Here is a 17,076-nt window from a genome sequence, read left to right on the forward strand (position 1 = left end):
ACAAAAGGCAGAAGGAATGTATGTGTTACAAAGCTCTATCTATATACCTTTTTTTCCTGCAAATTTGAACTTGTAAGGAAACCTATTTTATGTAGAATGCATAATATTATGTAACATGTATCTAAGTTTACAAAGCAACATTACATACTTAGCTCAAACTGCGACTACAAACTCGTCATTTTATCTGGGCCATAGAATTCACACATAATGCAGCGGCGTTCTAAGATTCATACAGCCGACCCCACCTGATAGGATAAGGCTTGTTTGTTGTTGTTGTAGTTCAATTCAAATTCAATCAAGAAAGGCACATAATCATACTCAATATAAAAATGCCACAGAACATGACACAGTGGAAGTTCGGAATATTGCTTATGCACTTTCTCGTGGTTGTTTCTTTGTTTTCGAAAATAGAATGAATCCTTATTCCACAAACTAAAGGTTTCAATGAAAGAACAAAATAGTGATGACAATGATTCAGACATAACTCGTATTTTAGAGTAAATCTTAGCGATTTTGACAGTAGGTGGTATTTATGCAAACAAGTTTAGTTTAGGTGGAAAATGTCACAAAACATAATTTAAGTGGTCAAATATAACACTGTAAAATTCAAGTAGTATTGCTAAAATTTTCCTTCCTCTTTTTTGAAGCAAGCCTAACATCACTTTATCTTTATGGCATTGCAAATTTAACATAGAAAACTATGGGATTGCAAACATATGTGTGATCTCATTAGAAGTACAATTGGACGAGAACCCGAAAGAGAAGTAAAACATATAGTACTGAGAAACACACACCATAATACCAGCATTTATACAATATAACATGTTATAGTTTGCAAGCATATTGAAACAGTAAAGAGGAAGAACGAGGAATATACACTTACCGCTTTTGTGCTTTCCTCCGTCTAGATTTTACTTTCTGCCATTTCTTTCTAGCAACTAGTTTGCTCTTTGGTGTCAACTTCAACTCAGGTGAGAACTTATAATTTGGATCTCTCATACGCGTTTGTATATCCTTGAAAAACTGCATATTCAGTTTCTTAGGCCCTCCCTATCTAAGCTCTGCATATTCTGGCCCTGAAACTATATTTTCAAATGCTCCTATCAGAATATCCAAGTCACTCATGACCTCTCACACGTTAATATAACATCTGTCTGGCCCTTTCTTCAACTTTTTCAAGGCATTCTCAACTACAATTTTCCTAGCTTGTTTTCCAGAGGACAACTCCTCCGGTTCCTGCTCAGCTTTCAATAATTCGAAAATTGTCCGATACTTTGATGTTTCTTCAAACTCAAACAGTTTGTCTATATGTTTATCACTACTTTCATTTGGGTAGGCTTCAGTAGGAATATCATCGTCATCATCATCTTCACTCCCAGTCCACAGAGACTTTTCCTCGTCGTTTCCAGACCAAACACTTCTCAACTCATCACTATCATCGGCATCAATCAGGTCAGAGTGCTCCCTCGCTCGTTGTCTTACTTTTCAAATCTCTTTTTCAAGATAATTCTTTTCATCATTTTCATTGTCACTTTCGTCTTCATTCCCTGTCCATAAAGTATCATCTTCATCAATCTCTTTCTTCCATGCTTCCCTGAATTCCTTGCCACCAGGTTTTCAATTTCCCAAGAGATCATAAGGTTTATGATCACTACAAGCATATGATCGTGATGCTGCAACAATTCGATACAGTCATAGAGGTAGCAGAAGTACAATAAGTCATTGAGAATGCACGTCTATTTATACACCTTTTTCTGCAAATTTGAACTTGCAAGGAAACCTATTATATATAGAATGCATCATATTATGTAATATGTATATAAGTTTACAGAGCAACATCAAATACTTGGCTTGAATTGCGGCTACAAACTCGTCATTTTATCCCGTGATAATTAAATTTCTAAAACAATTCTAACTCAATCAAGAAAGACACATAATCATACTCAAATCTAAAAACGCCACAGAACAGGACACAAGGAAGTTAGGAATATTGCTCATGCATTTTTCTCGACGTCGTTTCGTTGTTCTCGACAGTGGAATTAAACCTCATTCCATAGGCTCAAGGTTTTTCACAATGACAAAGATGTCAACAAAACCAGTATCCTCGAGTTGAAAAATACGCGGACAGACAGACAAGAAAGCCCACTGAAAGACCAATCTTCCTTTATGTGGGGCATTTTATCGAGCACGTAGATTGCATATCATAACTCCAACAACATAAACACAAACATACATATGATTGATTAATTAATTGTAAAATTTTGAAAAATCAAAGCATAGGAAACCAACCTTGAAAATTTGGAGAAAACCCAGAAAAGAAAATCGGAGTTGTTGAAGTGGTTACGGAAGATGCAAAATCAAACATGTTTTGCAAGGTGAAGGAGGAGGAGGAGGAGAAGAGGGGGAAATGGGGATTAGGGTTTTTGCAAATATAAGAAATAAGGTAAAAGCGGGAACACAGTCTCCGAGCCATCCTATCGTATCATATCACGATCATCTTCTGCACCTTTTGGGGTTTTGTTTACTCTTCAGCAAGGTGGGAGCACTTTTCCTTTTTTCTCTTTAAATTATAATTTGGCATTTTTTATTAATTTTTAGTTGTATTTCCACATACGATAATATCTACATTTAAAAAAATGAATTTGAATCAACTTTGCCTTCTACTAAAATAAATTGGTTAGTATAACTTAGGTAAAATGATATTTAAACGGTGAATAAATTTAAATGATATTTACACTATGAGAATAATAAGTCTTTAAATGTTATCTATGCACTTAGTACTATGGTTTTGTGGTATTCTTTTCCACTTGTAAGTGAGAGTTCTTAGGTTCAATTCTCGCCACAGGTGAATTTTAACCGCATTATTAGTTGTCATCTATGAGCATAAATTTACATGTGGTCCAATATCTTAGTGGAGTGTGTTAAGTTTTAGCCCTCCCTTAAATTATGGTAATAGGTTCAAAATCATCCCTTCTTCTTAGTAATAATTAAAATAAAATAAAAACTCGTCATCTATGGGTCAAAACTCAAAATGCTGATTTCAAATTTAAAAAAATGACTAGTTTTTATAGCATGTTGTCAATATCTAATTAATGTCACTAATCTTTGGTATAAATTGTCCATTTTCAATTTTTCTTACTCATCAATTAAAATTTAATTTCTAATCATTTTAACCAATTTTTCCTTTTTTGTTTGTAGAACCCAAATTCTCTGCATAATTGTTATATTTTTAATAAAAAGAACTATGCAAAAATCACTTTCAGTTCAACCTATAAAGCACAAATTCCAACTGAGAGATCAAACGTTTTTACTCTTTCAGCAACAAATTCGGACATTTTTCCTTCCCTGTTACGCTGCAAACTGTTAATGCGACAACATTTGCGACCGAAGTCATAAACTGCTGGCTTCGCTACAACTTGGGTCGTCCAACTTCAGAATCATGAGATTAAATTATTGATGAATGTTGGGGGTAGACGGAATTAAGTCTTAAACTACTGGTGCTTCACTAGAACTTTGGTCATCCAACATTTCAACCACAAGAGCATACTGCAAATGTTTAACGTTTAGGGATGTGAGGAAGAATATGTGGGGCAAAGTGATGACAGCTCAATTTCAAAACAAATAATCACTGACGTCATCATCATCTTCAAAATGCATCCCATTAACTGCACTGTCATTATGGAATTCCCATCCAAGATTGTTTTCAAGCAACTCCTTAAGCTTCCTTGGCCACTTCCCCTGAGCTTATCGACTTTTTTTCCCATCCAGATTCAAATTTCATTGAAAAAAAAAATGTTATTTTAAAATACATTGTATCCAACGGCTGAGATCGAATATAATCAAATCTAATGGTTAAAAAAAAGATCTAGCGGCCCAAATTTAAATCTAACAGCTAAAATAATTAAAAAAAATTATTTAACTCAAAATTCACCCAAAAGCTCTATAAATACCTATGTATTTGTTTAAACATCCACACAAAACTCAATTTTCTCCTACAATTCTTCCAATCTATCTTTCTACCATTTCTTTCCATTTCCAAATTGTTCGACATGGCAAGAGAGCATATTAGAGGTCATAATTGGACCTGTGAGGAAGTTGTTTTATGCTTGGCATGGGTTTCTGTTAGCGAAGATGGTGTAGTTGGCAGAAATCAAAATAAAAAGGTTTTGTTGGATAAAATCATTGCAAAGTTTCAAGTTCAGCTTCAACGTTAATCAATTATGCATTCTCAATCTCAATCCTTGCTAGGTATTGTGTCATCTGCATTACCATACTACGCCTTCTTCTATCACCCATTGATGAGATATTGAGGATTTTTAGGAAACAAAAACTCTTTGAAAATTGAAAGATTGGTGAATATAGATGATCATTGAAGGTTGAAAGGTTGTGTGATCAACTAATATTGGACATGTGTTTATGTAGAGGATGATTGATGAAAGTTGAACGGTTGGTGAAAGTTGAAAGTTTGGTGTTGAACGATTGGTGAACTGAAAGTTCGGTGAAAGTTGAAGACTTGATTTGTAGAAAATTTAATGATTTTTAAATGTTTATCGGAATTTAAATATTTTTAGATTAAAATGTTCATAAAATTAATTTATGATAGGCTAAATATTTATTTAAAAAAAAAATTAATTTAAGAAAAAAATTAGCCTAAGTTCATTCTTTAATAATCACAGACTAAAATTTTAGGTTAGAAGGATTGGAGCAGAAAAACTATTTCTGAACTAAAAACTAAATTTTCCAGGCTAAAAAGATAGGAGGGAGAGAATTAGAGTTTTCTTAAACTCCATTTTAATGTTTTCTTTTTTGATTTAACGTTATTTTACTTATAAGAGACCATCTATGGAAAAGAGACTGAATTAGGTCGCATAATAACAATAATTTACGTATAATACATTTGTGTTATCTTAAAACTTTATTTTATTTGAGTCGAAATTTAGATCTCTTGACTTGAGAGTTTTGATAACCCTTATGGTATTTACTTAATTTGATGTAGAAATAGACTAAGGGATTTGTCTAAATACGAGTGTGCCACTATTAGGCACTAGAAAGTGAACGATTTGCTCCTTAAAGAAAAGTAACACTGACTTCCAATCAAGCAATTGTGCTCTAAGGAATGAATTAACTTAATTTTATCTTTTCAATGCCTCGAGTGAATGTGAACTTAACAATTCAAATAGATTTAGAGGGTAATTTGGCACAAAAAAAAAAAAAAAAAAAAACACATTTCAATTTGCTATATGAAACAAAAAAAAGTTCAGGTGATAATTTGCCACGAAATAGTGATGACAATGATTAAGACATAACACATATTTTAGAGTAAATCTTAACAGTTTTGACGGTATGTGGTATTTATGCAAAGAAGTTTAGTTTAGGTGGCAAATGTCACAAAACAAAATTTCAATGGTCAAGTATAATACTGTGTAAAATTCAAGTGGTATTGCTAAAATTTTCCTTCCTCTTTTTTGAAGCAAGCCTAACATCACTTTATCTTTATGGCATTGCAAACTTAACATAGAAAACTATGGGACTGCAAACATGTGTGTGATCACATTAGAAGTACAACTGGACGAGAACCCGCAAGAGAAGTAGAACATATATAGTACTGAGAAACACACCAAAATACCAGCATTTATACAATATAACATGTTATAGTTTGCAAGTTCGACAAATTGAAACAGTAAAGAGGAAGAAAGAGGATGATACACTTAGCGCTTTTGTGCTTTCCTCTGTCTAGATTGTACTTTTTGCCCTTTCTTTCTAGCAACTAGTTTGCTCTTTGGTTTCAACTTCAACTCAGGTGAGACTTATAATTAGGATCTCTTATATGCGTTTATATATCCTTGAAAAACTGCATATTCAGTTTCTTAGGCCCTTCCTGTCTAAGCTTTGCATATTCCAGCCCTGATACTAAATTTTCAAACGCTCCTATCAAAATATCCAAGTCACTCATGACCTCCCACACGTTAATATATCGCTTGCCTGGCCTTTTCTTCAACTTTTTCAAGGCATTCGCAATTGCAATTTTCCTAGCTTGCTTTCTAGGTGACAACTCCTGCGGTTCCTGCTTAGCTTTCAATAATTCAGAAATTGTCCGATACTTTGATGTTTCTTCAAACTCAAATAGTTTGTTTATATGTTTATCACTACTTTCATTTGGGTAGGCTTCAGTAGGAATATCGTCATCATCATCATCTTCACTCTTAGTCCACAGAGACTTTTCCTTATTGCTTCCAGACCAAACATTTCTCAGCTCATCACTATCATCAGCATCAATCAGGTCAGAGTGTTCCCTTGCCTGCTGTTTTACTTTTCGAATCTTTTTTTTCAAGACGACTCTTTTCATTGTCACTTTTGTCTTCACTCCCTGTCCATAAAGTATCATCTGCATCAATCTCTTTCTTCCAGGCTTCTCTGAATTCCTTGCCACCAGGTTTTCCATTTCCAAAGAGATCATAAGGTTTATGAGCACCACAAGCATAAGATCGTGAAGCTGCAACAGTTCGAAACAGTCATACAGGTAGCCCAAGTACAAAAGTCAGAGGGAAACACACCAAAATCTAAACTTGTAAGGAAACCTATGTTATATAGAATGCATCATATTATGTAATATGTATATAAGTTTACAGAGCAACATCATATACTTGGCTCGAATTGCGACTACAAACTTGTCATTTTCTCCCGGTGATGGTTAAATTTCTAAAACAATTCTAACTCAATCAAGAAAGTTAGGAACATTGCTAACAATGCAAATCTAAAAACGCCACAGAACAGGACACAAGGAAGGGATTGTGATACATAATTACACTCAAATCTAAAAATGCCACAGAACAGGACACAAGGAAGTTAGGAATATTGCTCATGCATTTTTCTCGACATCGTTTCCTTGTTCTCGACAGTGGAATTAAACCTTATTCCCTAGGCTCAAGGTTTTTCACAATGACAGACATGTCAATGAAACCAGTAATCTCAAGTCGAAAAATGCGTAGACAGACAGACAAGAAAGCCCACTGAAAGACCAATCTTCCATTCTGTGGGGCATTTTATCGAGCATGTAGATTGCATATCATAACTCCAACGACATAAACACAAACATACATATGATTGATTAATTAATTGTAAAATTTTGAAAAATTGAAGCGCCTGTAGGAAACCAACCTTGAAAATTTGGAGAAAACTCAGAGGAGCAAATTGGAGTTGCTAAATGGGTTACAGAAGATGCAGAATTCGAAAGGTTTTGCAAGGTGCAAGAGGAGGAGGAGGAGGAAGAGAGAGAGAGAAATGGGGATTAGAGTTTTTGCAAATACAAGAAAGGAGGGGAAGGCGGGAACACAGCCTCCGAGCCATCGTATCATATCATATCACCATCATCTTCTGCGCCTTTTGGGGTTTTGTTTAATCTTCAACAAGGTGGGAGCACTTTTCCTTCATTTCACTTTAAATTATAATTTGGCATTGTCTATTAATTTTTAATTGTATTTTTTACATACGATAATATTTTCATTAAAAAAATGAATTTGAATCAACTTTGCCATCTACTAAAATAAATTGGTTAGTCCATCTCCAACCGAATGGTCCAGAGGGCAGAAAATAGCTTGAAAACCGTCTCCAATCGAAGGCTAGGCCAAATGACTCGTTGGTCCCGCTGGACAAAAAAAGGTCCAAAGGGCCAATCGACTAGCCATCTTTAGCTAACCAACCAGCCCGTCGGCTAACCTACTTTCCTTTTTTTTTTTTTTTTTTTTCATTTGCCCAGCCCACTTCTTTAGGGTTTAGGGTTTAGGATTTTTTTTTGTCCCAGCTCACTTTTTATTTTATTTAATTTTTATTTTTATTTTTTATAATTTCTAATTTTTTCCTACACTATTGCTCACATATTTTTTACTATTCCATAATATCTTACCTCATTTTATTTCAATTCTTCACATTTCATACTATAGCCCTTTGGCTCTCGGTTGGAGATGGTTTTTTGTCACAGAATTATGTTAGGCCTATGGCCCTCTGGTCTCTCGGTTAGAGATGGTAAGAAATATAGCCATGCACTGTTCATTAAAATATTAATTTCTTGGAGGGCTAGAGAGCTAAAACGAGCCCTTTGGCCCTCCTTTGATTGGAGATGGCCTTAGTATAACTTAGGTAAAATGATATTTAACTGGGGAATAAATTTAAATGATATTTACACTATGAGAATAAATTTGGATTAAGTCGTTATCTATACATTTAGTACTATGGTCTAGTGAGATTCATTTTCACTTGTAAATAAGAGGCCTTAAGTTCAATTCTTGCCAAATGCGAATTTGAACCATATTATTAGCGTCATTTATGAGCATAAATTTACATGTGGTCCAATACCTTAATAGATAGTGTGTTCAATGTCAACCCATTGCATGTGGTCCAACTTTTAGTACCCATCGTTTGAAACTCACTCTCCCTCAAATTATGGTTATAGTTTCAAAACCAACCCTCCTCAGTCCATAGTAATAATAAAAATAAAAAAAACCCTTGTCATCTGCGTGTCAAAAACTCAAAATGCTCATTTCAAATTTCAAAAAATGACTAGTTTTTATAGCATGTTGTCAATATCTAATCAATGTCAATAATCTTTGGTATAAATTGTCCATTTTCAAATTTTCTCAATCATCAATTAAAATTTAATTTCTAATCATTTTAACCAATTTTTCCTTTTTTTGTTTGTAGAACCCAAATTCTTTGCATAATTGTTGTATTTTTAATAAAAAGAAGTGTGTAAAAATCACTATCAGTTCAACCTATGAAGCACAAATGCCAACTAATGGATCAAACTTTTTTGCTCTTTCAGCAATAGATTCGGACTTTTTTCTCTCTTCCGTCAGGAAGAAAACCGAATCTTTAATGCATCAAGTAAAATTACCTCATGCAGTTTCAGAACTGAAATAAAATTTTGGATGAATGGTTAAACCATTTTAAGGGCACCAGTCACATCCGTCTTAACATTTAGCACAACATCAGCATATATATAACATCCATCCTTATCACTTTACATGGAAATTTCAACTGCATGTACAAGGTTTACACAAACAAAACCAGGCCATCGTTGAAGGATATCATACTGATCCCTTCCTGTTATGCCGCAAACTGTTAATGCGACAGCATCTGCAACGGAAGTCATAAACTGCTGGCTTCACTACCAACTTGGGTCGTCCAACTTCAGAATCACGAGATTAAACTATTGATGAACGTCAGGGGCAGAGGGAATTAAGTCTTAAACTACTGGTGCTTCACTAGAACTTGGGTCATCCAGCATTTCAACAACAGGAGCATACTGCAAATGTTTAGCGTTCGGGGATGTGAGAAAGAATGTGTGGGAATAGTGATGACAGTTCAATTTGAAAACAAATAATCACTGACCTCATCATCTTCTTCAAAGTGCATCCCATCAACTGCACAGTCATGCTGGAATTCCCATCCAAGATTGTTTTCAAGCAACTCCTTAAGCTTCCTTGTCTTTAAGAATAAGAAATACGGAACTTAGGATTCTTCTCAACACAGTTATTCAAAAGGAGACAACTTGCAATAATTCAAATTTCAAGCGCTATTCGTTAATGAATCTATACATATACATCCTGCGTTACTTTAATTTTCTACCGTATAACACAACTGTATTCTCTGACCAAGTTTACTCTAAAAACACAAAAACAGATGACTTCACGAGAAATGCTTCAACTCAGGACTCGATTTATATGAAAAAACCCATCAAATGGCGGTAATAACATTAATAAACCTTGAGGTAGCAACACGGCACATAAAGAGGGTTGCAGTAATAGTTTACTCTTCTTGGGCAAACGTGCAGGATTTAGATGTTTACATCTTTCTCATTGGCCTCTCTGTGATATTACACCACTCACACATACATTTTACTGTTTCTATCCTGTAATTCCATAATTATACAAACAAATGCTGTCTCGGAAGACGAGTGCCATGGGTTATGAAGTCAATTTAACAGATAGGTTCTAAATTGCTAACGGATGAAGGGAAGGCTATTACGAGAAGATCTGGGTTATATGCAATTATAATTTTAAACACAAAAGGTAAAAAATCCAATCTGGTCCAGATTCTTCCCATCCGAGTTAGTGTTAAACTAATGCATAAAGAGAACCATACCTTATCATATTATACACTCCTTTAAAGTAACAAAATAAAGGATTCTGTTTATTTATGTTTGCATATGCATATCATGATAAATACAAGGGAAAGTGTGAAGATAAATTATCAGTAATTTGAATCATCCATAAGGTAAAAACAAGAATTGTAGATAATTTCAAGAAAGAGCATATGATTCTTTTGATACCTTCTTTTGCTTGATAGAATATAAAAGATTAAATTAAAAACTAGGCTTAGATTGCATACCCATGACAGAAGATCTCCGTCAACAACTGAGGCATCTTGCACCAACAAAAAAAATTCCTGGAATCACATTTATACATTCAGTCAATAAACTCAAGGTTCTACACATTTGATGGAAATGATGCTTTTCTTTCGTTGAATTTCTTTTTCATTAGAATAACAAACTGAATGCAAAAAAAGTTACAAGAAAACTATGAACGAACTTGATCAATGGAAAACTATGAATGAACTTGATCAATGGAATGCAGAATCAAGCACCCAATTAATGGTATATAACCTCGTACCTTGAAAAGACGGTGCAAAAAGCTATCAGCAGAAAACCATGATTCATCTAACAATGATGACGCAATGCTTGTGTCTGTGCAACCTTTCTGAAGTCCATGTTTCAATTGATAGTAGATGACTTTAATAAACTGCGAGATTCCATCACATGTCATTTATCAGAGTAAACGAATGGACAAAAATAAGGAAAGCATTGTTCACTGTTAGTTTACAACTTTACAGGAAAAGAAAATTAGTTTAGATCAAGAATAGCTAAATGTGTTACTTTCTCTGGGCAGAAAAGTCAGTAACCTAGAATTTATTGCATTTCCTTCTCTTTTTTAGGAGAAACAGAATCATTTTATTACAACGAAAATAAAGACAAAACCCCAGTGGACACCAGCTACTCAAAACTATGTGAAACCTCTAAACTACCAGATGCTCAAAACATCATAAAATGTCCCAGGATAACACGAAAAGAACAATACAACATATCTCCATCCCCTTTCAGAAACCTTGATCCAACACTCTACCTCCTATATATCATTATTTAAAAGTTGGGAAAGTTTTAACACCCTTCAATCCCGGTTCTTCCATTCTCCAAAACCTTTAACTTCCAAAATAATATCCGCCAAGTCCCACTCCACACAATCATTTTCCTTTTCCCAATTTATCACACAAACCAACCCCGCTTTTTTCTTCTTCCACACTTCCTGAACAACCTCATTTGCCATACCTACTGAACCAAAAAAAATCACTCTGATGCTAGATCAGCTACAAGGCTCTCAAAGGCTAAGTGGGACAGTTAGCCAACTTGACTTGGGTCTTAGCCGGCTGGGGGTTTTAGTTGTTTCCGTATACTTTATTGGTCTTGTTTAGATTTAATGTTTTACTTTTAGTTGGTAGATCATAGTTATGCTCCTACGTTTTCAAACTGATAATTTTATCCCAAATCACCATGACGATTTCTTAGTTATCTGGCAAAAAGTTCTAGTTATAAATAGCACAAGTATGGACATTACCTTTGCAAATAGCAGACTTCTTGTACGGAAAGGCTGCAATAATGATAGAATTGTCAGAAACTTATTTCAGCTTTCCTGTTTTTCAGTATCAATTTCCTATGATGCAAGCATCACTTCAAAACTCCATATTTTAGTATAAAAAACTTAACATAGTAAATGGGAACAGGAAAGACTATATTTATTTATTTGTTAATGATTATAGTATTAATGATTCCCCATTTAGCTGATTATGCAAGTATCTTAAAGAAAAAGACAGTTCAGGTAACTGAACTACAATGCAGAATGCAGAGAGGCCCCACTAAGTAGAACAGTATTATTCGGAGGATCCCTATCCTGGAGGGGATTAAATATATGTATGCATGTAACATGGACATGTATATATAAATTTAAAAAACTCATGCAGAATGCAGAAAAAATAAAAATTACAATTATACAAATTTGGTAGTGTGAATAAATCCCAACAATAAGTAATGTGAAACACGGCGACCAATACTTACAGCTTCAGTGCATCCAAATAAAAGACTGACCAAGGACTTCCATTGTAGAAATGCTTCAAGTGATTGGCCCATCTGCATAAGCTCGGAATATCATAAAGATCTGAGTATCTGACAGTAGTAATTAACATAAAATTATGATCAAGTCTGCATTCTCCATGTACCAAAAATGCAATAAAGGCAAATTGCAGCTCTGCAAGAAGCAGGTCCTCAGAACCACCATAATCTTCTAGCAGTACACTTTCTAACAATTGTGTCTAGACATCCAGTAAAAAGAAGAAAAAATTATCAGCGAAAGCTTACAGCTAAATCAGCTATCCGTAAACATTCAAATAAAAAAACCAACAAAATAACTTAAAAGAGTAGAGGGGGGTTCTCACCTTGTCAAGATTCAAAGAAGTAAGTTGTTGGCCCTGGATTCCTTTTCGTTTGATAACACGAGGAATTGATGTGTAGTAACATCCTCTCATCTGAGACTTGTCACTGGGTGTTGAGAACTTGCTAGCATTCAACTGCTCATCTAGAGCTTTCTCCATCGTTGTGTTAGGAGTGTTTATACGCATTGCAGTTTCAGATGCAATAGTAATTTCTCCTCCAATGGGCTCTGTACAGTAAATCGGCCGTTTAAAATTCAAAGGTTATAGGACAAGAAAAGTGAGTTTATTAGAAAGCCTTAGAATCAAATTCAGGCACCCTATTTAACACCTCTGTCATGAAATTTCATGAGTAAAACATTTCCCTATATAGCAGCAAGCTTTAGAAGATATGATCAACTGTTTTAAGGTCAGGTTGTTCAATTAGCTTAGTTCAAGGCTAATCTTTTGAGTAGATTTATGACTTGATGTCCTCCATAAAAACGTGTACTCTATTCTGAAGACTTTCCAACACTTCTAAATGAACAAACAAATGCATGAATCTAGAACCCCTCATAACCAGCATCCCCAAAAATTTCCTCCCAAACTTAACCCTTTCTCGCCCTGCAATACTTGGCATCTTTTTGCATATAAGAAACAAATTGGGAAACACATAAACATTAGCTCTTCTTCTTTGAATAAAATAAATAATATTATATATCATATATAATATCAACTCTATTATGAGCAATACTGAAGCAAGGTTCTTGCTTTCCAAATCATGGGGGATGGATTGTAAATGGAATGAAATAGCTCGTTAATCAGTCTGCTAAAGTAAAAATTTCACCTAAGCGAAAGGACCTGAAAACTAAATCCCAGAACCTTCCATTCAATCTAAAAGATTGTAATGAGATACTTCCATCAAAGAGAGTAAATAAGAAATTTCCATATCATTCAATTTCTCCAGAATAGAATTCCAATTGGTTGGAAAGCAAGGGACAGCAAACATATTGACCATGGATGCATAGATAAAGAGACTACCCTCTCCAGTAATTCTGCCCAAAAACTCAATTTTCCCCATTACCCACCACAAATGAAGATTAAGAGAGAAGGAAACAATGCCTAATGAAATGTCTTTTGCAAGCTCAAGGATTTGAGCCTACATTAAAAATCAGAATCTTATTTTTTTCATGTCAAAGAGAATCTTAATTACTTGATGTGACCCACATTTTCTTCTTTTAAAAATGTCAAGGGACTCCTTTTCCATAGCAAATCTTCACAACCACTTCTCAATTAGAGCCATGCTTCCATGATGATTTCATTCAATGGTATGTTTTATAGAACTTATGTTGAAAGTGAGTCACCACTTCAAACAAAGAACAAAAAAAGCTTCTTTTGATGTTCAAGAAATCAAGATCATTTTGTGCTTCTCTCCTCCAGTCACTAAGCTCTAGCAATTTTAACCAAAAAAAGCCGTTAAAGACCTCCCTGCCGAAGAAGCAAGCTAAAATATTACAGACTCCATATAGTTTCTAGCATTCACTCTCAAGTGGGAAGAAAGTTCATAGCTAAGCATGTGAAAGGAGCCTAACAGCCTTCTATTTGTTTATGCCTGATTGAATTCCCTCCATGGCCTTGTCTATCGAGTGGTCCTTTTGGCAGATTTTCTCTCCCTTCTTCTTTTATGAACATGAGGGCTCATCAATTATTAGGACATCTTGGTAAGTAGAGGAAGTGTGAAACAATCTGCACTGTGCTGAGCTAGACCTCAATACATCCTACCTAAAGTGAATTAGGCCTGGTCATGAATTTGGAGGAAAGGAAGAGCTACTTCTGTCAGTCTTTAACAACTAAAAAAAAGTGCCAAAAATTATGAAATTGTGTCCAAGTGTCACTATAACTATAAACAGAAAACATCTGACATGCAATGTTCTTTTAGATTTCCTTGCAGTCTTATTGGTAGAAGTACTTCTAGAAGAAATTCTTTTATATACTTTTAGAAAGTTTTGCAATAATAATCTCCATTTCGATGCAGAAATTTGAATGAAAAGCTACATAGGAAGATTGTTATGAAAGAGCTATCCATGCACTGTACAGAACTTCATTACTTTCATGGTACCTTTTTCAATTCTGGTCATTACCTATTTCATCATGTCTACAAGCTTGTAGCTAATACCACTATACTTAAATATCATATGAACTCTTTGCAAGTGAGCAGATGCACCACCCTTTAAGTTTACTGGACAGGAAGTCATAACAAATACTTCATGGAAAATTAAGATTCTCACCATATGTCCATGTTGAGAATTTTCCTAAAACAGATTAAAAAAAATACTTTTTTTAATATTTTCATATTGCTCACACTCCACAGGGGCCTATTGTACCTTATGACAAGATAAATACTCAGACAAAGAGTGTGGTTTCTATCCCAAAAAAACAGAAAAAAAGAAAAAAAGAGGATACGCATTGCAGATCTGAAGATAAAGAAAGTTCAAATTGAAAAACTCAGAAGGAGAGACGGAGAGAAACGCAGTAACAACAGCAGCAGTTAAAGCATTAAATGTATTCGCTTCACAAAACTCTAGCAACAAAACTGAAGAAACACCTGGTGGAAAACCTACAATAATGGTGAGTGTAAGCTACTGAAGTTGTGAATAATGCTTACCAATCCGTTGGATGATGCTCTTTGTAACGTAGCTAGATAATTGTTTCCAATCTCCATACTGGCTTAGATTATAAGGACCAAGATGTCTGTCAAACTCCAAACTTCTAACTGCTTGGCAGTATCTCTCTTCCTGATGGAACAAAAAATATAGCGATATGAAATAAAAATCTTATACTGAAATAAAGAAAACAGCTACTGTCTTTCCAGCAAAGAATTTTGTTTGAAACAAAAATAAAGAAACTCCCCTCACCCCTTTTAAAATTTAATAGTTTCACTAATACAATAAAATTGGACCAAAAGAATGACAAAGAAATTAAATAAACAAAAAGATTTTCAAAAAAGAGATATTGGCCATATTTTCTTGCTTCTTAGTACTTCGGCAGGTTATAGTTTATGCATCAACTTTGTTGTTATTTGCCTCAACCTTCTCTAGTGAGTTTAGACTTCATATACTTCATGCAGCTTCTTGGAAATTGAGTTTGAATAATATCATCTATAGTGTCAGCCATCCATTTGGAATCACTTTGATTCTGTACATGGCAGAAATAAATATAGTAAGACAATCTTGCAACCAACACGAATACAAACCTCTTCTTCTGGTACTTTGACTAATCGTTCGTCTTGTTGATCCCACTTACGAACAATTACCTGTTACACGAGAAAAGTGAGTCTTGCTCACAATTGTTTGGGTGGGGTAAAACAGCACTGAAATGTTACAACCCAATTGGATTTAAGCTGACAATAAAGAGACGGCATTGCTTAACTAACCTCCGATGGCCCGGCATCAAGAAAAAACCCGATAATTGGCGCAAACTCCTTGCCATCTCTGCGTGGCCAAAAACCAGACACATGAAACCAGATTTTTCAAATAAAAATACAGCAGAAACATGCCACAGATAAATACGCGAAAAATGTCGATTTCCATCCAATCAACTACCATTGGGAATTTACAGAAACTACAAAACAGAATCACCCCCAAAATACTTCAAAATTTAAAATTCAAAATTACATTCTCTGACAACATTCAACAAACATATGGTGAGCAAGAAGAGCTAACCTCGTGGATGAGCTATAGTACACAAAATGAGGACCAGGAGGAATCATCTTTATGCCTTTGAATTCCGGGCCCACAGAAAACATCTGCAAAACAGAGAATCGAGTGTTGAGGGTCAAATTTTCTCGCATTTTCTCGGCAACCAAACGCAGCACGAGCATGTGTTGGTTGGGTTAGTACTTTTTAGTAGTATTTTACCTGAGTGTCAATGCCGATGAGGGTGTGCTGAGGCACGTCGAGGAAGAGAAGCGTCACGCCTCTTTTCACAAGCTCCAGCGCCGTTTCGGAATCCATCGAAGTTTCTGCAATTTTTTGTTGGACTTCAAAGTTGTCGCTGTGAAGTTCTGAACACCTTCCCGCTTAGAAAGCTCTGGTAAACGAAGTGGGTGCTCCGACAGTCCAGAAGCCTCTTCTAATATGGGCCTCGAAGAGGTTTGAAAGAAGGCCCAAGATCTAAGCCCATCGGGCATCGGCCTACTCTAATATCGACGATTTTAGTAAAAACTAAACAGTTCTATAATGAGCAAATTTGTTTGATAAATAGGCATAACAATTGTTTTGCTTGAGTGTTAAATGATGGTGCAACAAATATGGAAGAAAATTCATATACAATTTATCGAGCAAATTCAAGGTATATTCTGAATCAAGCAATCTCTATTATATAGGTACAAAAATCTACATAAAAAGTTGAAATCATGGCAAGAAGCCCTTACAAAAATCAAAGCAATTTATCAAAGCGACAATAATCTAGCCAATGAGGTAATGACATTTTATTGTTAATAATTTTCAAATGTAATTAACATGTTATTATTTGGACCATTAGGTAATTAAGAGTAATTATTAG

The 17,076-nt window shown here is 34.8% G+C and overlaps 1 protein-coding gene and 2 pseudogenes across 1 annotated transcript; all 3 read right to left on the reverse strand.

Moving 5' to 3' along the window:
• Positions 1-879: 879 nt before the first annotated feature.
• Positions 880-2,473, reverse strand: LOC137740742 (uncharacterized; annotated as a pseudogene).
• Positions 2,474-5,708: 3,235 nt separating this feature from the next.
• LOC137738979 (uncharacterized) lies at positions 5,709-6,503 on the reverse strand (annotated as a pseudogene).
• Positions 6,504-8,913: 2,410 nt separating this feature from the next.
• On the reverse strand, positions 8,914-16,710 carry LOC137740171 (uncharacterized). The gene is made up of 13 exons (XM_068479990.1): positions 16,431-16,710; positions 16,236-16,318; positions 15,947-16,004; positions 15,767-15,826; positions 15,179-15,308; positions 12,541-12,764; positions 12,325-12,417; positions 12,164-12,235; positions 11,667-11,699; positions 10,668-10,796; positions 10,387-10,443; positions 9,388-9,483; positions 8,914-9,301 (listed from the first exon to the last, which is right to left on the reverse strand). The coding sequence occupies exons 1-13, from the start codon at positions 16,524-16,526 to the stop codon at positions 9,242-9,244; spliced, it is 1,191 nt and encodes a 396-aa protein (XP_068336091.1). The 5' UTR covers positions 16,527-16,710; the 3' UTR covers positions 8,914-9,241.
• Positions 16,711-17,076: the final 366 nt, after the last annotated feature.

The sequence above is a fragment of the Pyrus communis genome, chromosome 7, assembly GCF_963583255.1.
Source record: "Pyrus communis chromosome 7, drPyrComm1.1, whole genome shotgun sequence".
NCBI lineage: Eukaryota > Viridiplantae > Streptophyta > Magnoliopsida > Rosales > Rosaceae > Pyrus > Pyrus communis.